The sequence below is a fragment of the Camelus dromedarius genome, chromosome 6 (assembly GCF_036321535.1).
Source record: "Camelus dromedarius isolate mCamDro1 chromosome 6, mCamDro1.pat, whole genome shotgun sequence".
In the NCBI taxonomy this organism is placed as follows: domain Eukaryota; kingdom Metazoa; phylum Chordata; class Mammalia; order Artiodactyla; family Camelidae; genus Camelus; species Camelus dromedarius.
In genome coordinates, this window is record NC_087441.1 from 19,287,420 (window position 1) to 19,314,065 (window position 26,646).

General features: G+C 41.1%; 1 protein-coding gene across 7 annotated transcripts in view; it reads right to left on the reverse strand.

Moving 5' to 3' along the window:
• Positions 1 to 26,646, reverse strand: part of PHACTR2 (phosphatase and actin regulator 2) — a 241,125-nt gene that overhangs the window by 167,885 nt on the left and 46,594 nt on the right. The window contains exon 1 of one of the 7 annotated variants that reach the window (XM_031456467.2): positions 2,147 to 2,359. The exons of the other annotated variants lie outside the window; for them this stretch is intronic. Within the exon in view, the coding sequence (XP_031312327.1) occupies positions 2,147 to 2,159 (13 nt within the window). The 5' untranslated portion in view covers positions 2,160 to 2,359. Of the gene's footprint in view, positions 1 to 2,146; positions 2,360 to 26,646 lie in introns of those variants that run through there. 7 annotated transcript variants of the gene reach the window in all.

Consider the following 26,646-nt stretch of genomic DNA (forward strand, 5'->3'; position numbering starts at 1 on the left):
TATTCAACCTCATTATCTTGTTTAAATTAAGCTGGAGAAATTGCAGTACACCAAGTTAATTGGGTGTTTGGGAATAATGTTAAAGATGTTTTGAGGGTTTTTTTTTTTTGGCCACTTACCAGTACTATCTTAAATATCTTCCTTATAGTCAGTACAATTTACTGAAAGGGTGTGTGTGTGTGTGTGTGTGTGTGTGTGTGTGGTGTTTACATTGCCCTGCTATAAGACTGGCAGCTTACATCAAACATTACCATAAAAAGTGATCACTGACAGCCAATTAACCACTATAAGAAAGATCTTATTTCTGACATATTAAAAAAAAATGTCATTTAAAAGCTCATTACTCCCTCATAGGTTTACATACCTATATTTGGGATCCCACCTAAAATTTGAAATGATGTAGAAATTGTTGCTTTAAAAGCCACTTGATGCAGTGCATAAATATTCTTAAACATGTCCAGAGCAGAGGTATTTTATTAATGGCATTTAAAAGCATAAACAAATATAAGTAAAATTATGAACGCACTTACCCCCTAAGCTACAGTTAACCAAAAAGAAAATCATAACCCTTAGCATTTTTTGAAAATCTACAAAAATACAAAAAGGCTGTTACAGTAGTTTCTCTCCTTTTTCTTAAATGGCCTTTAAATAAATATATGAGTCAGTCAAGAGAGGCATTTACTTGAATTAAAGTGATAATTCTGCCAGGCTGTCAGTATAATTAATTGTGGGTGGCAGAAGTTTTAAATGAGGCTAAATTAGGGATTCCGGTTTATTTATTTATTTTTTACTCACTCTACTGCTGTAATTAGAGAAGCTTTTGGTCGATCTCAAAATTGTGCCTTGTCATGGAATATCATACCTGTGCGTTTTTATGACAAGCCCTATGGCATATTTTTTTAATGATCAAGATGGGGCTTTAATGCATATGCATCAATCCAGCCTCTTTCTCTTCCTCCTCCTACTACACACACACACACACACACACACACACACACACACACACATATCCTAAGACTTGTTTTGTTTCTTTCACAACCCTCAATGTTCATCCCAAATATTATACCATTCCAATTTATTCCAATGACTTCAGTGTCGAATACAAAATTATTTTAGTCACAGAGTTTTACTCCTGGTAAGTGATTTCACAAAAGAACTCAAAATACCTTCAAAATCTCTGCTTGCCTGCCCTACCTGCCCCAAGGACTGAAACAGCTGCATTTCACAAATAAATATGTTTTATGAAAAATGGGTGGTCTCCTCGTATAGGATGTGTTTTAAATGATGTAACCTCTTCACAAAGCTGACCGTGTCTCAGCACTGCAGGGCATCGCTGTAAAACTGATGCCAGCTGAGGAACTGAACTAATGCGTTTCAGGAGGCAGAGAATCCATAACACATTTGGGAGAATTCTGTGGTTAGTGTCAATAACACAGAAGTGGGGAGTAATCCCATAGTGGGAATCTTCTAAAAGTTCAATATAGCAAAGAAGGAAGAAAAAGTTCTGCATGAGAAGTAATTTTATGCTCATCATTTGATTGACATTAGAACACTTCCATAGCATGTATGTCTAGCTGTCAAGTGAAGAGATTAAAAACAAATACATTTTTTAAAGGTACGTGATTGGCCACTAATGCCTGTGCTCTGAAATTAAAATATTGGAGGACATTGAGACATTTCCCACATTGCATTCTAGAATGAAGACTAAGCACCAGACGTGAGAATTCTTCTGCTATTACTCTCTGCACATTGCAACGTTGGAAAAAAAAATTTTTTTGTTCAGCTCATTAACACCATCTACCTTTTGCCCCCCATCCCTTAGTAATAGTTTTATCAATAACTATATGCATTCTCACCCACTGTTCTGAACACAAAAGGATCAAACAGCACACATCCTGCAGCCGAAAAAAGCAGTCTTCCAAAAGGGGAATGTGGAATTACAGTCTGCATTCCCAATTTCCGAACTTCAAAGCAAACACTGATTGCCTTGTGAACAATGCAGCAGGGTTAACACATTACATATCTTTCGGTCTTGAACGTTTAAGTGCAGAGTAAGACCAACAAATAGGCAAACCTTCTGCAGCAAAGGATGCAAACTGCAAATGAGCCCAGAGGCTAGGAAGAATGACATGCTTGCTTCACCTACCGGCATTGTCCATGTCTCAGGAGTGGCGAGGCGAGTTCTGGAGCCTGGCAGCTGGGAAGCCCCCGTTCTTCTCTTGGCTAACGAAGCACCCTGCCTTTCTGCTGATTATCAGTCCTCGCTGGCACACAGAGCATACTTCATGCACTGTCTGCAGGAGACACCGCCAGGAAATTTATATCTCCAAGGATGACAAACAGCCATTAGCTCCATTACAGGCTGATTAAGAGAGACTGAGCCTATCAAGTGGATACTTGAATCCACTGGGGTTTTCACCTCTGTTCCAAGCAAAGGAGAAAAAAAAAATCACTGCAATGTTGAGTGTATTGCACATTTCAGAAAAGCAGTGCACATGCTATGCAGAACACAGAGCTTTTCCAAAAGATGCCAGAGCAAACACGAACAGGAAGAGGCACAGATAACTAAAAGGTAAAAAGAAATTTAAAAAATAAGATAAATTATCCCCTTTGTGGGGACTAATCTAAACGTGGTCCAGCCTTTGTCACTGACATTATTGAATGACTGGGCAACTTTGCAATTTAGAATTTTAAAGTTTTTCTTATTTGGATATTGTTGTTGCTGGCAGTGAGCAAGGAATAGCAGGTCAAACATTTTAAAACAAAGGCTACCTGTAATATTTCTGGTCTAAATGAATGCTAACAGTCTGAGTATTGTCTCTCCGTATTGGCTATGTTTTCATCATGACTAGCATTCCTATTTTCTGATCAGAATTGCTGCCCACCTGTGATAACAGAGCAATTCAAAGGCATTTCACTAAATGTCACTAACAACACAAGAAGGAACTGTCACAGGATGTTACCATCTGTAGCCATCTAAGTAACAGAAATCTGAGGATCAAGAAAAAGGCATTTTCTAACACAAGAAAGCCCATTCCACTCCTTTTTAAAAATTTGACTCTGCAAAGATGATCCTCAAAGACACCTACATCTGCTTCCGGGGTCAGGGCACAAGGATGGGCAGGGTGCTGTAGCTGGCGTGGGCCCGCCCTGAGGCTGTCAGGACACGAGAATCTGGGGACAGCACAACTGTTTACTGCATTTTCTCAAATACAGAAAAAAAAAAATGTACAATGGCCTCATCTGACCTATGATGCAATGAATCCATAGTACAGGAAGGCGCTACAGGTTCTTCATTTTGACAAAATTTTAAAAAGCAGTTGTAGAGTTATCGCAGCCCCAGCATTGTTATATTTTAAATAGCAGTTCATTTATTTAGTATTTCTTTATGCCCCTGGAATTCCTAGTGACAAACAACTTGCAAATTATTTATAAACTACTCTTCTATTTCAACAGCTTCTAAGTATTTTTGTTTTTAATGTCACCAAATTTTCCTATAGATTTGAGGGTCCAGTATTATTTAAGCAAAATACCTCATCAATGATATAACAGAAACATTTTCCTCAAAGTAAAGTTGCATTTCTCAGTTATTTAGCACTGAAGTCTATCCCCATTATTTTAATTCTGTCACACAAATTTGAGGATATATCATTCTATTAATTTCAGAAAAACATTCTTCATAGGTTTTTGAAAATTGCTTTGATCCCGTAAGACTGAAATCACCGTGCCTTCCATAACTCATCTACTTGCCCTGATTAAGACTGCCAACTACTCAGAATGAGTGTCAGCATTAAAAAAATCTAGGGCACACTACTCATTAAAAAAAAAAGAGGATGTATGACTGAATTTCTTTGCTGTACACCTGAAACTAACTTTGTAAATCAAATATATGTCAATGAAACATTAAAAATTTTTAAATTAAAAAAAAAGAGTAGTTAGGGAAATACAAAAGCTAAAAGAGAAGATATATGGTGAAGTCAGATTTTGGTAAGGAGCAGCTAAGGAGTGTCATCTCTTGGCAGTACATACTGATGAATGTGTATGCATTCATTTTACCTTTGCAAACAGTTCAAAATGTGACTCTCAATTATTTTGATTAATACGATCAATCCCCAAATGACAAATGGATTGTGCTCCAAAAGTTTGTTTTGTTGGTTATTTGAAAAACACTTTTTCTCGTAAACACTGACTAGGTTTCAGGGACTGACCATTAAACGCTGCTTAACTCATGATGTGATTTATATAAGATCCACAATCTCCTATACACAATGATAAAATCCAGAAAGTTCAGAAAAATCTTAACTTTTTTGGTTTACATTTGGCTCCAAAATGCATTTGGTGTCACAACCTGACTTGAAGTGACACCAGATTTAAAATCTTCACTCATCTCAGAGTGAATGACATGTTTTGCTTCAGAAATTTGAATGTTACAGGTATGAGAATCTGTCCCGCCGCTGCTGCGGATGGTGTACAACATACAGTATATGCATTATGGTACCTTTTAAAAATGTTAATCCTGAATTTGGAAACACCTGATTTCAGGGGTTTCGGATGAGGAACTCTGGTCCTTCTGTACATTTTTGCCATTTAAAATGGTAGATATAATCCTTTACCACAGGATCATCTTCCTCACTTAGGAACTCACCATCAGCCCCCGCACCTGCGAAGCACCGGAACCGCTCTAACTACTGCTGTTGTAAGAGATAAACAAGGGACAGGCAACACAGAAAGATGTTGAGAAATCATGAAACTAATGTTGAGTGTCTAGTAAAAATGAGACCATTTAAAAACTGCATCCACTGCCCAGGACATCTGCTCACGTCTTCCCCCCTTGCCGCCAGCACCACCAGTGTCCCTCCTGTGCTCCTACCCAGCTCAGAAGAAACCAACATAACAACAGAAAAGCACAAGCAGTGGAACTTTTTCCACAAGCTGCAGAGAGAATCCACTTCTTCCCTTGGTTTAATTCAGGCTCACAGGTCACATGGTCTAGCTGGGGAATGCCTGAATACAAACATCACCGGGCCCCTTCTACTTGTCCCAGAGATGCTGGATAGAAAAGCACAGCATCAGTAAGCCTGATGCTCTACATCATGCTCTAAAATAGACTTGGTGTCCACTTTTATCAACCTTCCCATATGTATACGCCACAGCTTTGCTAGAATCAGACTAATTTGCTTGAGGTCGGGGTGATTTGGAAGACTTGCACCAGCATACCCAAAGTGCAGGAAAAAGGCCAAACCTGTCACCAGCCAGGTCTTCTGAAGAACAGCATGCCTGAAGTTGGCTGTAAGGTGTTGTGACTCCAGGCCTGGCCAGCTAAGGCAGCAACGGCAAGGCTGTCAGTGGCGTCCAGCACCTTCAAATGTATTGCCAAGCACCTACTGATAACCTGGCCATTATCTCATCTTTCTCCAAAAAACTCCATTAGCAACTCTCCCTCTCACGTTCAAAGAAGAGAACATTTTGGCTTCCTAGAAAATTTCTGTTTATTTCACATTATTTCTCCCCTCTCCAGTTTCATTGAGATACAATTGACGTATCACTGTGCAAGTTTAAGATGTACAGCATAATGACTTGACCTACATATATTTTGAAAGGATTACCACAAGAAATTTAATTAACATCTATCATCTCATATACACACAAAAGAAAAAAATGTTTTTCCTTGTGAGAATTTGTGATCTACTCTCTTACAACTTTCTTTTTTCCCCTCTTTTTAAAAAATTGAAGAATAGTTGGTTTATAATGCTGTGGTATTTTCAGGTGTACAGCAAAATGATTCAGTTATACATGTACATATATGTATTATTTTTCAGATTCTTTTCCATTATAGATTATTATAAGATACTGACTATGGTTCCCTGTGTTAAACAGTAGGTCCTTGTTGTTTATCGATTTTATATACAGTAGTGTGCATCTTAATCCCAAACTCCTAATTTATGCCTCCCCCCTCTCTTACAACTTTCAAATACACCATTATAACTATAGTCACCATGTTGTACTTTACCTTCCAGGGCTTACTTATCTTATAACTGGAAGTTTCTACATTGTTCCACATTATTTCTCAATTTTCCTGGGAGATGCTTTCATATGTTAGGGACACAAAAAATGGTGACAGTCATACTCTATCTGTTCTGACTGGAATTCAAGCCCAGGTGGACCAAGAGCAGTTCAAATGGATGTTGAGGAGAACAAGAGGCAGAAGTGCTTTTCCACGAGGTGGAGCAACTCTAGAACCATAGGTACGAATATCATGGTCTGGCTTTCAGGGGGCCAACTGGGAACCTGCTCTACAAAGTTAGACTCTGTTCCTTAGAATGGAAGGATTAGAGAATGAATCGACCATGCTGTTATATTGCTTGGCCCAAAAGATCTCCTGGACACCCTGATCAGTCTGTCATTTCTTCTTGATTCATCCAGAGAAATAAAGAAGTGCTGAAATATTGACTATCAATTAGGAAGTAGTCAGGCTTGTTCCCAGTCTCTACTGGAAATCTGTTCTGGAAAGATTTTGGCCAATTCTTGTACAAGAACAGCTGTGGGATACAGATAGTTTCGATGAGTAAAGTGCTTGGATTTATAACTCTCCTAAGAACTAAACCCAAACCCTAAACATTTAAAACAAACAAAAAAAGTTCACAGGACAAAATTCTGTAACAGACAGTATTTACAGGAAGATTTTGGCAGAAAAACATTAGACATTTATCGAATGTTATATATCTGGATTTTAGGACAATACATACTTGTCTTACCTTTGTTTTTGATTATTCCTAACCCATCGCCTTTTGAGATTTCTCTTCTATTGTAAGGTGGGGGAGGTGGGGAGGGGCCTCCTGAAGAATTACTTGTTAACATTTGCTTCTTTTTCTTTATACATAGTCCTTAGATCATGACTTCTATTCACACAGACTTGGATAACATCTTAACGCACAGGCCATGAAACTTTTCAGGATACTCAGAACTTCACCTCGCATCTAGACCTTGATGAAGCTATAGTCATCAGAAAATCATGTCTGGACTTTTGGTCAAGGTGGTTTGGTGAGTCCATGCTTGAACACCACCCTTCTGCTCCAAACACCTAGCAATCATAGGTACAATATTAATCAGGTAAGTCACAGTTGGGCTTGAAAAGCTAGATAACCATTTCCACAAATTAGAAAGGAGTGGAAAACTCAAAGCACTGACTGAGCTTCCGCTGAGCCCTGCTGTTGTTCAAGGGCCAAAAACAGAGGCTGGAGGCCAGGTGCTTGGCTCCACTGTGGTGATGGACTTAAAAGAGCTCCACTTGAGAAAGGAGGAGTCAGAGTTGGGCTCTGCTTGAATAGGGCTCCCTGACTCAAGAAAGGAAGTTGAAAAAATATGGCCATGACTTCTTTCCAGAAGCCAAGACTTTATGAAGCCTAGATGGGCAGGGGAAGATTAAATCCTCACAACCAAGAACAAAATAAGCTTCATGCTGACTCCCTCAATATCTGCAATATCCCTCAAAATAAAGCAGGAGCCCCCAAAAGTCATTAGAAGACCTGACTCTGGACTGGAGGACCAGAGTGACAAGGTGGAGCCAACCTCAAACCATAAAACTATTAGAGAGGAAAAGAGTCAAAATCAAAACCAATGAAGCAAAGACCTTCCACTCAAAATAACAAACAAGCTAAGTTCCAAATTTAAGATTGCTAATATTTTAAAAAGCAAGTAAATGAAATAACCAACAAAGATGGCTTCAAATCTTGATGATATCAATGTTATAGAAGTCTAACAGATTTTTTTAATAACTATGGTTATCAGAGGTAAGTGAGGGCATGACATCTACCAAAACAGAGAAAGAAAACAAGGGGCTATGAGGCCAGACCAGATGGATATGGAAATAACTTACAGGAAATCTTGGAAATGAAAGAGAGTCAAGACACTTAGACCAACACAGACTCCTCATCAGAATCACAGATGCCAGAAGACAAGAGGCTGAAAGAAAACGATGTGGACCTTGAATTGTATATCCAGCTGTACTACCGTTCGTGAGTAAGACACTGACACTTTCATAGATACAGATACAGAGATGAAACAGCACTAAAGGATGCAACTTAGTAGGATGAAAAGTAGACCCAGAGAGAAGGCACAGGATAAAAAACGATGATGAGTCAGAAGCTGATAAGGGGTATTAGTATATTTAAGTAACTATTGATAATGTAATTATCGACATTTAAGTAACTACTGATTATGAAACAACAATTTTATAATTCACAGAAACATTTGCAAAGAGGTCAAACTGGATAACCATAACAAAATATAGGGAGATATTTAATGAGAACATAAAGTGTGAAAGGAAAAGAGAAACACTGAATAACTTTAGATTTAGATTTATACACAATAAATAACTTTAGATTTTAAATTGGTAGACAAATTTATAGTTACATATGTTTTTTTAAAAATCAAGGACAACCACTAAAATGATAGATAGAAATGATTTGGTTACTTAGATCAAGTCTCTAAAATTGACTGAATTGCATAAAAACGATCCACTGTTCTGAGGGAAGAAATTACTAGAATTTCTATTAGCATTTCTTTTTGTATAAAAGATAAATTATTAAGCTATAATAACATTTAATTACAGGTTTTCTTGGCACCTTCACTTTTCTACATGTCAGACGTGAAACATACAGTAAATAGTCCCATATCATAAAGTTGACACAAATTAGAAAACTGAATTCTTAATCTGGTTTTAGAAGCTTCCAAATGAAGAATTTTGGTGGATTTTCAACTTTGCAGAAATACAAAGATGCAACACATATTGGTTAGTTTTCAAGAATAACCAATGACAATAGGGGAGAAGCTATTTACTAGCTGAATTTCAACCAAGAGTTTTCCATGAAAGGTTGACGGGATTGCATTACAATTTACCAAGTTTGGTCACTGATGCACTTCTTAAAAGAGAGATCTTTTTCAACCCTGATTGCCATTAAAACCAGGTATCACAATAAACTCAACGAGAATCAAACAATGGACTTGCTATTTCTTGAAACATTAAACCAAGATTTAAAAAAATAATGATGCATACTCAGTCATTGCCTCCATTAAGAACTAGTAATTTCTGGCCATAGGAATTTTGTCTTTTTACTATATTTAACTTTAATTGTTTTTGAAATATTGCTTATTTCACCTTGATCTTGGCCTTTAAAGTGTTTTGTTTTATGCTACATAATATACATATTATCATAGTAGTCCACATATGTAATTTCTAAATTAGTAAATAAACGTGTACTAAGAGAATATGTTAATTTTTTCTGATTTAGATTACTGTAGCACACGGCTTGCTAGCCATCTGCAGCACAGACTCCTTCCATGCAAGTTCTGTTTGCTCTTCCTGATTCTTCTCTGTGTTTTTGTTTTTGTTTTGGGGGCTTTTTTAGTGGTTTTTTGATGTCCTGCTGCCGTTACCATGGATGAACTCTGTATATCTTCTCTCTGCTGGTCACTGAACTCTCAGACACATTTACTCTTCTATTCAATCATTACACCACCTTCCTTCCTTCATTCAAGGAATTACATTATTCTCACCTTGTCTATGAAACTCTCCCCAACAACCTAGAAGCACATGAAACTTCCAGGATTCTACTTGCACTGATCATTGTACAAAATATAACTACTGTTGGTCCATACTAACATTTTACTTAATTCATTTTACATTCATTGTAGGTAAAGTTCTTTGTGTTTATGATTATATTTTTTTCTAGATTACACAGACGCAAAGGGTAGCACTCGATTATTCTCAAGCACAGGAATAAGATATCAGATGATCTGCGTTAAAGTCCTGATTTTACTCACAAGCTGGGTATCCCTGTGCAAGTTCTTAGATACCAAGAGATAATTGGCACCACAATAAATCTGAGGTAACCAAGATCTCAGCCTTGCCTTCTAAGCCCTTCACAGTCCTTGACATATCCTCGCCCAGTTCCCTTGCTAAGTCTCCTCAGCTCCTCTTCCTAACCTTTTCTCCCATTCACTCCCCTTCCAACCGCTCCCCTGAAATCTCAGCAGACCCCTGTCCTCGTTTCTCAGAGGAGAGATCATAGGTGTGAACTCCCTCTCTTTCATGAACCCTTACCTCTCAATGTGATCTACCAAGAGGTCCCCAGACTTATTTCCCTGGGCCTCCCCCAACCCCTGCTCTTTGTGATACAGCTCTTATGACTCCCAGTAGATTTAGTGCTCATCTGACCACATTTTGGGAAAAGCTGATTTTTAAAAATGGGCATTTACAGAAGGAGAAAGAAAAATACCATATGATATCACTCATACATGGAATCTAAAAAAAAAAAAAAAAGACAAATGAACTTATATATAAAACAGAAACAGACTCACAGACACAGAAAACAAACTTATGGTTGCCGGAGGGAGGGGGTAGGAAGGGATAAATCGGGAGTGGGAGATTTTCAGATACTGACTGCTCTACACAAAATGATGCACAAGTTTATACTGTATAGCACAGGGAACTATATTCAATATCTTGTAGTAGCTTATGGTGAAAAATCATATGAAAATGAATATATGTGTATTCATGTATGCCTGAAGAATTGTGCTGTACACCAGAAACTGACACAACATTGTAAACTGACTATACTTCAATTAAAAAAAAAATGGGCATTTAGTACATTTTTTTTTCTTGAATGTTTCGGGCACTTAATGTCTGCTGCGTGATTGCTACTATAGTATGAAGAAGACAGGTTTCCAAGTGTATCCCCAGGGAGGTGACCCTGAACAGAGAAAAACCCCCTTCAGTCACAAAAATGAAAGCCTAGGAATGTATTTCTCTTACAGTGACAATGAAAAAGAAGGAGAATAAGGGTCAACGGGGACCCAGCAGTACACCTTGGTGGGACTTACTCAATGATGAATCTCAGAGTGAACGCTCTGGGGGCTACAAATCTACAATGAACCACCAACCAGCCCATCTCAGTGAAAGAAGGAAAAACAAACATGACGAAGTCACAGGGAGATGGTCCACCAATCATAAGGTATATTTAGTTTTTCTAATAAAACCTATACACCTGGGGATGCCATCAGACGCAGGTTCTGCCATCTAAGTGGGATATCTCGGGTGTAGTCAAGTGAGCCTGTGCCCCAGAACTGCAGCCTGACACACATGTGAAAGCAGACCTCCGAGAGTAAGCGGGGCGCTGGCCTGACCCTGCAAAGAAGTGTCCAAGGAGGCTCCAGGGGTTGCCGTGAAAAGCAATTCATCAAACACTTTGCATCTCAGGTCGCAAGGAGGCCTCTCCCCAGATGATTCTGACTTAGGGACACCACTGATTGGCTTCCTTCCTTCCCTTCCAGTCCTGTAACCCAGAGCCTGACCCCTGTGTCTGAGTCCGGGTCTTACTGATTACAACAGCCGCTCCCCTTTTTTGAGCAGTGATCATTTATCAGGCATTGTGGCCTAATTCTTTCTTACACATTTTCTCAATTAACCTAACAAGAAGACTGAGTTTGGTACTATTATTATTACCATTTTATAAATGAAAAAAAAATGAAGGTGCAGAGAGGTTAAGAAACTTGCCTCAGGCTGCACAGATAGTAGATCTGCATTCGAACTCTGGTCTCTTCTGTTGCAGCATCTCTGTAATCCCCACCTTCCACAGTATCTGTCAGGGGTGTCAAGGCTCAATGTGTGGCCCAAGTTCTCATGAAATCTTATTTTGTTAAACTCCCAACTTTAATTTCAAAGAATAATTTCTTTTTGAGGGACATTTTACTTTTTAATAACCATGATAAAAAATCAATGATGGTAATTTTATAACAAGATCTAAAGCCATGTGTATACATCTAACTGATGTTTGAAGAATATGGTCATTTTCATTAGTTCCTTTTTTTAGTTAAACTACAGTTGACTTACAATATTGTGTTAGTTTCAGGTGTACAGCTTCAGATTCTTTCCACTATAAATTATTACAAAATATTGAATATAGTTCCATGTGCTATACAGTAAATCATTGTTGTTTATCTATTTTATATATAATGGTGTATCTATTAATCCCACACTCCTAATTTATCCCTCCTCCTCTCCTTTCCCCTTTGGTAATCATAAGTTTGTTTTTATGAATAATTTCTTTTAAGGCTGCAGGTTTCTAATAAATATGACTAATAAAAAGTTTAAAGCTAATCTTTTGTGCCTTGCCAAAAAAGAAATTTCTTGGTCTTCAATTATACTCAATAGTGTTGATGTGAAAATAAACATGGTAGAATTTCTGCCTGTAAAGAGATATATGAACCACTTTCTAAATTCCAGGAGAGAGCTGCATTTAAAAATTATTTCTGAAGGGAGGCTAAATTATAAATCTATAAGTTATAGCAGAATGATATATGCTTACCATTATCCAGATCAATTTACTTATCACTTCAAAGAGTTTTAAAAATAGTTTTCAGGAACTTTCTGTATACTTTATTATGGCCAATTCTCAAAAAAAAAAAAAAAAAAAATGACTGAGTCGGCAGCAATACAACCAGGTCACTGGAATGAAGGGGAAGCCATCTGTCTGATTCGGTGCTGAGTAACCGGCAAAAGAGCACTCCTGGCTTCACCCATCAGCCAAAAGGGTGGCTCGTTGCTTAAAGGGCAGTTACAGATGCTTGTGGATGAGTCTGCTGTTATAAAACCAGCAAACAAAGGGAAAAAATGATTCACAGACTCTGCTCCAGGAATATACAGCCTCAACAAGTTCTCTCCACAATTCATCACTTAGCCGAAAGCACAATGGGCGCCCACTCCAATCAGATAGCAAGTTCCCCTCAACTGGCAGATGAATGGCAGGTGCACACTGGCTGACTGGAGGCAGCCTGCCACCCAGACTCACAGAGATGATTGTCTTTGGCAGGCTTGAAGAAAGGGTCGGACTACTGTTTTCTTAGATGAGCAATCGAGGGCTGCCAACTGGCAGTCTAATCAAATCAGGCCCACTAACATGATCATTTGGCTACACCAGACCTCAGAAGTTTTAGGTGAGGTACATCCTCTCAGTTTGTCAAAGTCCCCACCACTCCCTGTTGTGTTGCACTGAGCTGCACACACCTATGTGACCTGTCTGGCTCCTGAAAGCATTTGTGCCCCAGTCAGCAGGATGGACTGATGCCCTCTCAAATCCTTTCCTGAATCATAGTTCTATAAAGAAAGGGTAGGATATTTTAACTACCTGCACAGTTTGGAAAGGCAGAAATGTTTAGGCTGGATCTTAATGAGCTGTTCCTACAGGCTGGCAAAAGAAACAACACTTTGCAACCAGATAAAGTTCCCTCATGGGATACTTTCCTGGGATTCATCCAACAGGTTGTCCTGGGCTGTAGGTGATGTAAACTTAAATGGCTATCCATTTCTTTAGTGACAAGATGTTTCTTAACTTGGGACAATTCCTTAATGTTCATAGCAGCGCTATGTACAATAGCCGACATATGGAAAGCAACCTAAATGTCCATTGACAGAGGACTGAGTAAAGAAGTTGTGGTATATTTATACAATGGAATACTACTCAGCCATAAAAAATAAAATAATGCCATCTGCAGCAACATGGATGGACCTGGAGATCATCACTCTAAGTGAAGTAAGCCAGAGAGAGAAAGAAAAATACCATATGATATCACTCATATGTGGAATCCAAGAAAAAAAGAGAAATAAAAAAGAAGACACTAATGAACTTATATACAAAACAGAAACAAACTCATAGACATAGTAAACAAACTTATGGTTACTGGGGCAAAGAGGGTGGAAAGGGACAAACTGGGAGTTTGAGATTTGCAAATATTAACTACTATATATAAAATAGATAAACAACAAACTTCTTCTGTATAGCACAGGGAGCTATATTCAATATCTTGTAGTAACCTATACTGAAAAAGAATATGAAAATGAATATATGTATGCATACATATGACTGAAATATTATACTGTACACCAGAAACTGACACACTGTAACCGACTACTTCAATTTTTTTTAAAAATTGGACAATTCCTTATCAAACATGTACTGATTATCTTTACTTTACATCAATACAGTCCATGAAAGTTAGGAATCTAGCCAGTCTTCTTTTTAGCTCCGAAAACAGTACTAAGTGCTCAGCAATTGTTCTTAGAATTAACACATGACCAGGTAAGTGATGAGTATAAATAAACATGGTGGCCCAGGCAAGCCTCTTCTCACTGTCACCCATTTGACATTTCACCAACAGAAGAATCCTACGGTGCCTCAAACACAGCGGTCACTTTGTTTCACCCAGTCATCAACTCTGCCTGATATCTTTAAAGAGCCCAGCAAACATTTAATTTCCACCTACAAGAGTACACTTTGCCATGTGAGTAAAAAGTGGGTAAGTACTAATAACTCACTTAGCCCTCAGATCAATTGGGGAAATGATTATTTTTCTCCATGCTACTTTATCTCCTTAACCAGACACTCACTGAAAACAGAAGTAGACTGCCTGCAATTTTCATATCAGCCCAGGACACCTAGAGCAAAGTGCTGAGTACACAGAAAGTAATCAATAAATACCTGGCTGATTTAACTGAGGACTAAGTTCTCAGACTTTTCCCACTGAGATCATTGTTCTAAGGGAATGAGGGATGAGATTCTACCTAATTACGAGGGACTAATTTCATGTGCTCAGTATTCACGCCACTAAACCCGGCACAGATAACAGCGAGGATCAATACCAACAGTTCTAGAAGGACCTGTTAGGACCACAGCTAACGTCCAGCTACAGTCTTTGAGGAATGTAAGGCCTTGTGATTCCTCCAAGGTGGTTGTAGAAAAGTTCCTGGGAGCCGTGGGGTAAAAAGAAATGCACATTTATCTCTGATACGAGGGGCAAGACCAGGAAAGGCACTGGATAACCATCAGGCTTTAATCCGGTTCTAACAGAACAGCAGGGAAACGGGCCAAGAGCGGGAGCCCGAGCGGTTATCCTTAGGAAGGAAATTAGCCGTCCTCTGACTGCTTTCTCTACCTGACTCACAGCTCTGCTTTCGGTTTGCTTTCTCCACTGTCTTTTCATCTGTATGACTTTCCTGTTGCCCCTGTAATAAATTACCACAAACGTAGGGGCTTATAACAAACTAAATTTATTCTCACAGTTCTGTAGGTCAGAAGTCTGAAATGAGTTTTATGGGACTGAAATTAAAGTGATGACATGACTGGAATTCTGGAGGCTCCCGGAGAGAAACATTTCTTGCCTCTTCCTTGGCTCCTGGCCACATCAATCTTTTTTTCTGCCGTCAGGTTGCTTTCTCCTCTCCTGCCCTTCTTGCCTCCCTATTATAAGGACCCTTGCAACCACCTTAAGCTCAACTGAATAATCAAGGATAATTTCCCCAACTCATGATCCTTAATCACAACTGCAAAGTCCCCTTTGCCATGTAAAGTAACACATTCATGGGTTCCAGGGATCAGGGTGTGGACCACTTTGAAGGGGGTGGGTATTACTCAACCTACCACATCATCATCATCTTAACAAACTATATGTCATCAGGCAATCATCTTATAAAAGTTCTCTCTCCCTGGAAACGGCTCAAAGACAGCCAGAGTCCCTCCTGCTGGCCCTCAAAGCACCTCTGAGGTCCTGAGTGTCATGTAATAGGTAGAATGTTTGGTAGGTGGTGGGAGGGGTATCAGAAAGGGCACCAGTAGTGGGATTTGAGCAGGTGATGAGAGTGTTTAGCAAGAGAAAAAAACAGAGGAGTCATAAAGAAGAATGTCAATATAGTGGGCTCGGGGGACTTTCAGGAATCTAATTGCATATGACATTCAAAAAAAATGAGTCCAGGATGCCCCAAGGCTAACACCAAAAATGTTTAGGCCAATGCTAGATTAAGAATTTAAATACCTTTTTGCAAGAGCTCAGCTGAAAAGTATGTGTTAAAGGAGGGAAGATGGGGGAATCAAATCCCCAACCCCTGTATCACTGGCTCCCCAACAGGAAATACACAGAGGGGGAGAGAAATCCAAGAGTCAGCACTCTACAAAGGTGGCGTATGTAATACATCTTATTCTGACCTTCGTTGCCCTCATTTGGTATGGATTGTAGGGAGTAAGGATTTCACCTTATTTTTAGGACGGTCTACGGACAGCGGATGTTATTCACCTGGAGTCAAAGAAATCACCTTTAACCATTTAATGAAAATGCACGAGGACTTCACCACTTTCTTGGAAGCCAGCATTATGTTTTGATACAATTGCTGAAGGTGAAAAGGCAAAGCCACGGAGGTACCCTTGACCTCCACAGCACTCCTTAAAAGAGGGCTCAGCCATCAGCTCGTAAGTGCCATTTCTCTCATTTCCTGGAGGCCAGGGTGAGTAGCTGTCTTCCTGGAAGTCATTCCTGTCCCTCTCCTACAATGGGTTTCCCCAGATGAAATTGGATGGGTTCTTCCACAGTATGGACCGTGAGAACACTGAAGGGGAAAACATATGCCGAGAGAAGAGAGGAAGATCCAGAGTACAGAGTAGAACGATGTGGCCTTGATATGGATGCTGGGAGCAAAAACAAAGGCCGGAAGGATACAGGAGCCAGAGCATCCTGACAGCCGTGGGACCTGTTGGCACAGACACAGGGTGGAGTCAGAAGGGGTGTGGACCAGCCGAGTGAGTTCACAGGATTTGCAGCAAGTGCTGCAAAGCCCTAGGAACAGCCTCACAGGCGGATGCTGTGATTCTTACAGCGAGATTTGGTATTTCTACAGCAAAATCTCACTTGCTTAAAACCTACTATATTATCTACTCAGAAATGTCTGCTTTAAACATTTATTACTAAGACCCTGACACAGACATGACCTGGACAGCCCCTTTGCTAGTGAAGCTCAGGTAGATGGGAGCCCCCGCACCAAGAATAAACAAGAGGTGAACCTGAGGAAGGCTGACCAGCTTAGTCAGTCTCCGTCAGCTTGGAAAACGAAACGTGCTAAAAGGACACAGAATCAAGACTGAGAGGAGACAAGTAACAGAATGATACATGGATCTGGTTTGCTGGGGACAAGGACAGTCTTTTCCACTGCCAATTCTGCGGGACCAGCGATCAAGAGTCAACGACCATTCGCACAGAGATACCTGAAATTCATTTGAGAGTCAAATTAGTTGGTACATGTGATGATTAGTAAACCCGTCTAACTTTATAGAATCTCTACAAACTGGACAATTCTCAAGTGTGCTCTTACTCTTTAAAGTACTAGTTTTAAGAGCTCCCAGTAACTACTGCTTATACCAGAAACAGTTGAAACCATGGGAAACTTTTTAAGTTTTAAGGAGTCTGACAGGAACAAAACTTCTCTAAATGAGTCCACCTATATAACCCACCTACTCAGAGACAGGAAAGCAGTGGGGAAACGGTACAGAATTAATGTTAAAATAGTAACATCAGCTTGCAGTGATTCACCAGTGTGTTTATCTTTGGAGGGCTAAATTAAGTAGAACATTCTGGCAACATTCCTTTTCTTTATTCTAACAGGATTCTTTCTCCCTTTTAAAAAACGACAACAACAAAACAAGTTCTAGTCCTCTTCGTGACAGCCTAATGTAAGGCTCTGTTCCCTTGAACTTTGGATAAAGTCTGAAACTCGTCATTTAAAATGTGAACGTCAAAATAAAATGCACGGTATGGAACTTTCAGTGAGCATGAGTTTTGTCAAGGCCTCCTGTGATGTTTGCTTTCCGCACATCTTCCAGCTTGCTCTGTGAAGTCTGAATTAAAAATATGTTAGCTCCTCGGTCATTCGAGTCTGGAAACATTTAAATAATTAAGCTCTAAAGCCAGTCGGCATCACAGAATGCTCGTGACCCCGGAGATTGTCCTGGGCCCTGGGCACTCCACTCCAACAGATCAAAAAACTCCCCCAGCGCCAAGTAAGCGTAGCACAAAACCCTCCACCTAGTAAATGGGGCACAAAACCATCTATTTTCGTTTCATGCCGGATAAAGCTAGAATATCAGAAGCCTATCATCCAGCTGCTTTCTTTTACCTAATTAGCCTTTCCTGTGTCATTGGACAGACGTACCTTGGGTCATATATATTTCAGTGCCCATTATCTACTTGACTTCTTACTGAGCCACGTCTTTCCTTGTCCGTCTATATTTTGCATCAAATGCGTCACACCTTATAAAGGTTTCTAAATTTGTTCTTACTATGGGATTCTAAAATGGGCTCGCTCCTGAAAACCTGAATTGAAAACGTAACAGAAAAAGACCAGTTTTAGGGAGCTGTACGTTATTCATAAAATCATTATGTAACGGTCTTCCTTTCAGGACGCCTTCCCCTAGCTGATGTGTTTGCAAAGAAAGCCTGCTAAAACCAGCCAAATGGAAGAAGAGAGCACCTACCCCAGGTCTGTCCTCCCCACGACGGCCTGGTTAAGGGGAGCAGCGCAGGGCATGACTTCCATGGCTCCAGCACAGCACCAGGGACAGGAGCAGGGGCCCAGCCCTGCTGCCCAGAGGCACGGGTCATTGGCTCCAGACCGGCTGGCGGTCAGCTCCCGAGGAAGCCCACGTGCTAGTCCACTCAGTCTGGCCAAGGGCCACGCCGAGGCAGAAGCCGGGGCCCGCTCCCTGGATCATAACCAAGTCACATTTATTTTACAGATTCGCTCCATCCACACTCACGGAGCACCCATGTAGCCGGGCATCAGGCAGAGGGATGGGCGCTCCGCCGGGAGCAGGCCGCTGCTCTGAGAGGTCACGGTGGGGCAGATGGAGAAGACAAGGACAAGGGTACAGGTGGGAGTCCACGTCCCGTAGGTCTAAATACTGGAGTTGTAAATCGAGCCAACAAACTGCCGATTAAACTACATTCTCTCCTCCGCCTTCCTCATGACCTGGGCCACAGTGGGGCAGCTGGGAGGCCTGTCCCTCTCGGCCTGGCCCCAGGTTTGTGTGGCACCATGAGAGCCACTGCTCCGCTCGCATCTGGAAAGTGACAGGTGCACTTTCTGTCAACACACCGCACCAGCAGCCACCCTGAGGCCACCCCTCTGTTCCCGGGGTACAAACACTTGGCAGTACAGCCTGCCTTCACCCTCAGAAAGGTGGGTCTAGGGAAGCAGCCCAGGCAGGCCCTGGAAGTGGCCAAGGGCTGTTTGGAATGGGAATTCCAGGACCCCGTGTACACAAGGCATGGCCTCAAAAAGGTGGGGCTGGGCTCCAGGCAGCATGCTTCCTGCCCTGTGACATAGGCGGGAGTGGAGGAGGTGCCTGAGTCTAAGGGGGCCCTGGGGTCAGCATGTGCTGTACCGCCATCCTCTGGTAAGTCCTTATTCCCATTTGGCCCTCACTGACCTCAGGCTGGAGGCCCACGGAGGTCACTGCTGTGTGCAGCCTCCTCAGGTCTGTGGCCTCCCTGTGGCTCGCTCACGCCGCTCCTGGTGCTTGGAGACCTCTGCAGCTTCACAGAACTCTGGGCTGGGGAAGGCCTACCTCGGGACCCGCCTGGTCTCTGCCCATTCTGTGCTCTCGTGGGGCAGGGAGCTTGGTGACACTCTCAGACAAGCGGCCCAGAACACCAGGCAGATGCTTTCCTTTCTCAGTGTGCTTCATGTGGGGGGCCCTCCGGAGTGTCCTAACTGTGTGGGGGTCTGTCTGCCTCCATGGTTATCCTCAAGGAATTCTTCCCAGTCTTTCATTGTATGCCAGGCCGAGGCTCTGGAAACTCAGAAGTCCAGAACTGGCTTTGCTGTCCTCTGTGCCTGCTGTCACCCTGTCCTGAGGGAGTGCATGCGGGATGCGCCGGCCGCCTGCACTAAAGGAGATGTTAACAAAGAGTTATAAAAAAAAACAACCTGCTACTATTGCAAAATATTGTCTCCAAACGTACATAAAATTAGTGTAAGAAATGCTGCCCTTCATGTACAGATCTAACTGCACTGGCCGGCCGTCAGTAGGATCTCGATATTGTTTTTCTGGTAGTGGGGATGGGTTTGTTCCTCATCTGTGGTCTCAGGAATCCACCTGGTGACATGTAGGACAGCATTTGGGTCTGGGGGACAGGATGAGGCCACACAACAGAGCAAACAAATCTGTCCACACGAAGGCTGTTCTTGTGACCTGAACGTCTTTACCACAGGAACCTCAGCTAATAAGGCTCAACATTTTTTCTTGCTTAGATCTTCAGATACAGCATATGCGACAGATTGTTCCTCTCATGAAGTAAATAAATAACAAATAAGTAAATAAATAGAGGGTCACTGAACTCCTGGAGTGGCGTGTCAACCTAAAAAGTTAACAGAACAGTCTTTGCCTGTGGGTATTCTCTTCCTCTCTCATCTCCAGCAGCACCGGCTTGTGATGGCAAATGCCTGTTGACTCTGCACCTCGCAGAACGCTGTAATTAGCCTTCTAACACCGGCTTTCTATTAAGGCACACAAATAACATGGGGGAGGCGAAATGCTCTGTTCCTCTTGATTAGTGTCTTAAAATAACAGAAGTAAGCGGCCACACACTGATAGACATTTGCCCCAAAAGTACATTTAAAGCCAGAGACTGGCATTCGCCTCTGAACCACTCAGCCGGAAGCCCCCTAGGACTTGTGTGAAAATGATGATGATCTGGGGGATGTGGATCCTTCACCCTCAAGGTGGTGAGCTCCTGAAAGGCATCCGCTGCACATGAAAAGTTTTTTAATGATGGTAAGATCAAATACAGGGAAGATACCGCAGTAAAAACCAATCTTATTTAAAAAAAAAAAACAAAAAAACTATAGATCTCAACGAATGTAAGACCACCCGAAATTCCAATTCTAACAAAAATCAAATGTACTTTCAAGTAAGTACATGTTCTTAATCACAAAGTATCAGTAACCTAAACAGTTTTAAACTCTGTTACCACGCATTTTAATTACTGAGCCTAGAGTTTTAGTGACTATAATGTTCCGAAATAAACTCAACCTCGGCATGATTATTACATTTTTAAATACATTGTCGGGTTAGGTTACAAACACTTTGTTTAGGAATTTTCCATCTACTTTTATGAGTGAGAATCATCTGTCATTTTCCCTTCTGGCTTTAGAATTAGCTGGGATGTGTTTTATCACTTTCTATGATATGAACCAGTTTATGTAAGATGAGTGTTATGTGCTAAATTGTGTTCCTCAAATTCGTATGTTGAAGTTCTAAACCCCAGTACCATGGAATATGACTGTATTTGGAGATAAGACCTTCAAAGAGGTGACTGATTTAAAAGGAGGCCCGTAGGGTGGGTCCTACCATCCGACTGGTGTCCTTATAAGAAGAGGAGATTTGGACCCAAAGAGACACCAGGGATGCTCACAGATAGACAGACCTCATGAGGACACAGCAAGAAGGCAGCCACCTGCAAGCCAAGGTTGAGAGGCCTCAGAAGAAATCAAATCTGCCGACACCTTGTTCTTGGACTTCTAGCCTCCAGAACTGTGAGAAAATAAATTTCTGTTGTTTAAGCCACCGGCTGGGTGGTATTTTGTTACTGCAGCCCTAGCAAACTAATACAGTTAGAATGACTCGTTCTTCGGATGCTGAGTTGAACTCACTAATAAAAGCTTCTGGGTCTCGTGAAACATTTTGATCATTGATTCAAATTAGTTAATAATTACAGGAGTTCTCAATTTTCTATTTCTTCTTGAGCTGGTTTTGGTAAGTTAAATTTTTTAGGAATATGCACATTTAGTCTGTTTGTAGAAATCAAATTATTTGTAACATCTCCTTTTGAATCCCTGCAACCTCTACAGGCGTATTCCCTTCTATTTCTACTGTTGTTTATTGTGCTGTTCCCTCTCTCAGGGTTATTTCCAGGAGGGTCATTTCCATTAGCCTCTTCATAGAACCAGCTTTCGGTTTTGTTGATCCTCACATGTTGGTTTTCTGTTTCATGAATTTTTTTTTAATTGTGGTCGGTTTACAATGTTGTGTCAATTTCTGGTGCACAGCTTGTTTCAGTCATACATATACATACATATATTCATTTTCATATTCTTTTTCATTATAAGTTACTACAAGATATTGAATATAGTTCGCTGTGTTATACAGTATAAACTTGTTGTTTATCTATTTAATACATAGTTGTTAGTTTTCGCAAATCTCGAACTCCCAGTTTATCCTTTCCTACCCTCCTTATCCCCTGGTAACCATAAGTTTATTTGCTATGTCTGTGAGTCTGTTTCTGTTTTGTAAATAAGTTCATTTGTGCTATTTGTCTAGATTCCACATATAAGTGATATCATACAGTATTTTTCTTTCTCTTTCTAGTTTACTTCATTTAGAATGATGATATCCAGGTCCATCCATGTTGCAGCAAATGGCATTATTTTATTCTTTTTATGGCTGAGTAGTATTCCACTGTAGAATTATACCACAACTTCTTTATCCACTCATCTGTTGATGGACATTTAGGTTGTTTGCATGTCTTGGCTATTGTAAATAGTGCTGCTATGAACAATTGGGTGCATGTTTCATGAATTCTTACACATATCTTTATTGTTTCCTTCCTTCTGCTTTCTTTAGGTTGATTCTAGGAAGGTCTTACTCTGAGAACTGACATTTGGGACATTTGGTGAAAATTAGTGGTTTTCAAACTCTGCTGGGCAAGACCCTGGGGTAGTCTTCAGTGGTTCTCAGAGGCGCCCATTGAGGGCCACCCACTCCCACCCACTCCACTTGCCACAAAGAAAGCTCAGCTGTTTTAATCAAAGCAGCTCTACTTTGATCAGTTTTACATGTAGGATTTTCATAAAGTTTGGAGGGAAAGTGGCTGCATTTTCTAAAAAAGAAAATGTTTTTAAAAATTTGATGACGATAGAAGGACTGAGCCAGTGAGGTCTATTTCTCCTACCTCATAACTTTTCGTACTCACAGATACACATACTCCTATTGACAATGTAGTGAGTTAATATATAAAGTACCAATTTATAATGAGGGAGATCTCTCCACATTTGTCAATGCCAGAACCCTTCTAAATTGAGATCCTGTAATTCTATCTATACTTATAAGATCAATGATCTTAAGTATAAAAGGCTTTGGAAGATCGTTCACTGCCAGTAATGTTTAGAATTTGTGCTGAGTATTGGACTAATTTTTCACTCTAAATACCCCTTCAGGCAGAGTTCCTGTGAGATGGGTGAAAGAATGGCATTTCTCAATTTCAAAACAACTTTCTTGCCTTCAAATATTTCATTAGTTTGCTGAATATGTCTATTAAAAACTATCCCAGCTTTTTTCTCAACAGTCTCCTGACTTAATTTTTAAAATCTTGCATGAGGTGCTAACAGGCTTTTGGTACAATTATTCTTTTATTGACTACTGCCATAAACTCTTTCATGTTACTGAGAGATGAGTTAAGAGTAACATCAGATTGTATTTTTCAGAGTAAAACCTTGGATATAACTAATTCATCTAATATATGCCTTTGATTCCACAGGCAGAAATAATTTATAGACTTATCTATATGATTTGGCATAGTCTATAAATGTTTCTCTAATGTCTGTGTCACATTTCATCACCAAAAATCAGTGTGATGGTTTCTTAGAAAAATAAAAACTCAAATCCTACAGAACAGTTTTGAGTCTTAGCTGCATTTCTCTCTCCCTTTTCATACTTGCAGCTAAGTAATTTGATTAAAAATTTATAATAATTATCATGTCTTTCCACCATGGCAAATGGATGATTATCTGTCTTCATGCAAATGATGTGGATTTCACAAACCAGGGGCAGTAATTAGTTGAACTTGCTAAGTAATTACCATCAGGGAAAAAAAAAAACTCAACAATAACAAAAATTTCAATTGCTGGTTTAGACAGTCTTTAATATTGTAATACATGGTACTAAACGTCATTAAATCTGTGCATCCTTTCAGAACTCTGGAGAAAGATACAGTTCACGTAATACAGCAGGATGGCCAGGGTAGGTCTACTCACAAGTAGACATACCACGGTTCCTTTGAGCTGTGTGGCCACTTGGTATGATTTGCTCTTAAAATTATCCGAAGTAAAAATGTCTCTTCCATTCTATATGATGCAGAAGGCCTAGGTCTCAGCCAAGCACATGATAAATGGGTTTTCAAGGTTTATGATTTGTTTCAAAGAAAAAAGAATCTGTCCCCTCCATGAAGCACTAGCAGCCCCAGCTTAAAATCCGCTGCTGTTGGGCTTGTCAGAGGTTCTGCACGTTAATTCCCTGGCCAGATGTACTTTGCATCAATTACACAAGAAGCCTCATTCTTCCCCATCATTTTGAAGGCCTTGGGGGACAGAGTCACTCGTGTAGTTTATTCACCTACAAACATTTTTTGAGCACCTATCAGATGTCAAGCTCAGTGATAACCAAGGAAGATCCTGCCTTCATGGAGCTTGCTCTCTAGTCTTGGTGGGATTTCTTCAGAGCCCCGGATTCCCAAGACGCTGCCATCACCCTCTGTATTGCCGCCTGAGCTGCAGGGCTCCCCTGGGGCATCCTGCTTGGCAGGGAGTGCTAGCGACTCTGGGTCTGAATCCAATTTCCCCCTCCTTAAGCCCTAAACTAGCAGTGAACCTGGTTCCCTCTTTCCAACAAGTTGTCCTTGCCCTATCTGGTATCTCAGTTTCTACTATGAATAGAGATGTTGCCTAGGTTAAATCAATCTTACCCCAAGACTTGAAAGTCAGCTTCCAACCCCATTCTAGTGGCTGGAATCCAGCTCTAATGGACAGACCTGCTTCCTGACAGGAACTACTTAGCTGCGTTTCCAATGTCCTCCCTCCCCCACATTCCCTTTCCCTGCATCTGGCTGAGCGCTGCTCTCAGTCCCTGCACCCCCTGAGGACTCTTCCACTGGTTTCCCTTGGTGCAAAGGTCTAATGCAGGGTCCTGGTCCTGTCCATCAACCATGCCTTAACTGCTGATTAAACAGTCATGTGTTAAACAGAAACAGACTCACAAACATAGAAGATAAACTTATGGTTGCCAAAGGGGAAAGGGGGGGAGGGATAAATTAGGAATTTTAGAGTAACACATACATACTACTATATATAAGATAAACACAAGGATCTACTCTATGGCACAGGGAACTATATTCAACATCTTATAATAACCTATAATGAAAAAGAATCTGGAAATAATATATAAGTGAATCACTTTGCTGTACACCTGAAACAAAGACAATGTGGTAAATCAACTATACTTCAATAAAAAGCTGTTTGTTTTGAAAAACAAAAAACAAATTAGTCATGTGTCTCCCCTACTTGAGTAATGAGTCTGGACAGGTGAGCTTCCTTTATTGGGCAGGAGCAGTCAGGCTCCTGGTGTTCAGAGGAGAAAGCCAGCCTCTCCCTCTCCATGGAGTCCTAGTCTTCACTACCTGCCCACCACTCTGGTCCCAAAGAAGGAAACTCCTGCCCCCAACTCAGCCACTCTCTCTCGCCCTGTACCCGTCCCTCCCAGGGAGCAGAGGCACATATGATCACCCAGAGTCTGACAGTCACTGCGCCAGGTTTTGCTAGTGAACAGGTCACAGTGCTGACTGAAGAGGTCACAGTGCTAACAGACAATGCACCTTTGCCCATTTCTTACATCACGTGGTAGAAATTGGCCAAGGTTTGCTGAATAATTGCATCAAACCCCATACATTTTTTGAACCTTCTGAGGTCTTCGTGGCCAGATGAATCTCTGCCGTAGGGTCTCCGGGAAATATCATTAAGTAAAGCCAGCCTCTTCTGGTGCCATAACTAGAGGTCATGTGATGCTCCCCTTCATCAGACACTGTTTATTCCACTCTTCGCCTTTCTTCCTCATTACTTAACTGCTTTGATCCCATTTGAACCCCAGTTCTAATAATTGGTTCCTGAGACCAAACCCCTTTCTTGATTACCTGCCTAATACTGTAACTTCCAGAACTGGTGGCTCAGTTTTGCTAGTTCCCCACCCAGTGGCTTTGAACCTTAGTCCGGAACCATATGCACTTAGCATGTGTTAGATGCACAACAATCATTGATTGATTCATTGATTTAAAATACCTGGACTACTGTAATAGAAGGGAGGCATCACACCCAGAAGGGGACCCAGAGTAACCAGAATTCACTGAATTGAGGACTTCTGGGATTCTGAGGGGTCTAGGGGGCAGGGGCTGTGTCTTACTGATCACCACGACGTCTCTGCATAGCACCGTGCCCGGCACCCAGGATATTCTTTAAAATTTGATAAAAGGACAGATTTACAAATGGCAGCTAAGGCTCTTTAACCCACCAGCAGACTATCTCCCTGAAGCTGCCCATCTTCCTGCCTGAAGATCAGCTCTGGGCACCTCCTGCACCATGATTTCCCGTGCTGTGCTGTGCCAGACTGCTCACCCATCCATCACCACCTCCAGTGAGCAGTATTCCCTTTACCTTCCGTCCTTCTGAAGGTGTTAACCGGAACCACTCCCTGTGGTTGTGGTCATTATCTTTGGAGGCTGTGTGCTGTCAACCCTGTGAACTGACAGACGCTCCACTAAAGTATGCGTGCCCCACACCTCACCACCAGCCCCTCATCCCCCACCCGCACGTTGTCCCACCACAGACAACTGGGCTGAGTCAAACTGTGTACAACTGGTTGGCACCAGGAGCCATTCAACAATCTCCCCCAAAGCATCTACTGAGCCTCCATGTCTTACACTTCTTCAACTGATCCTCATGTAGCA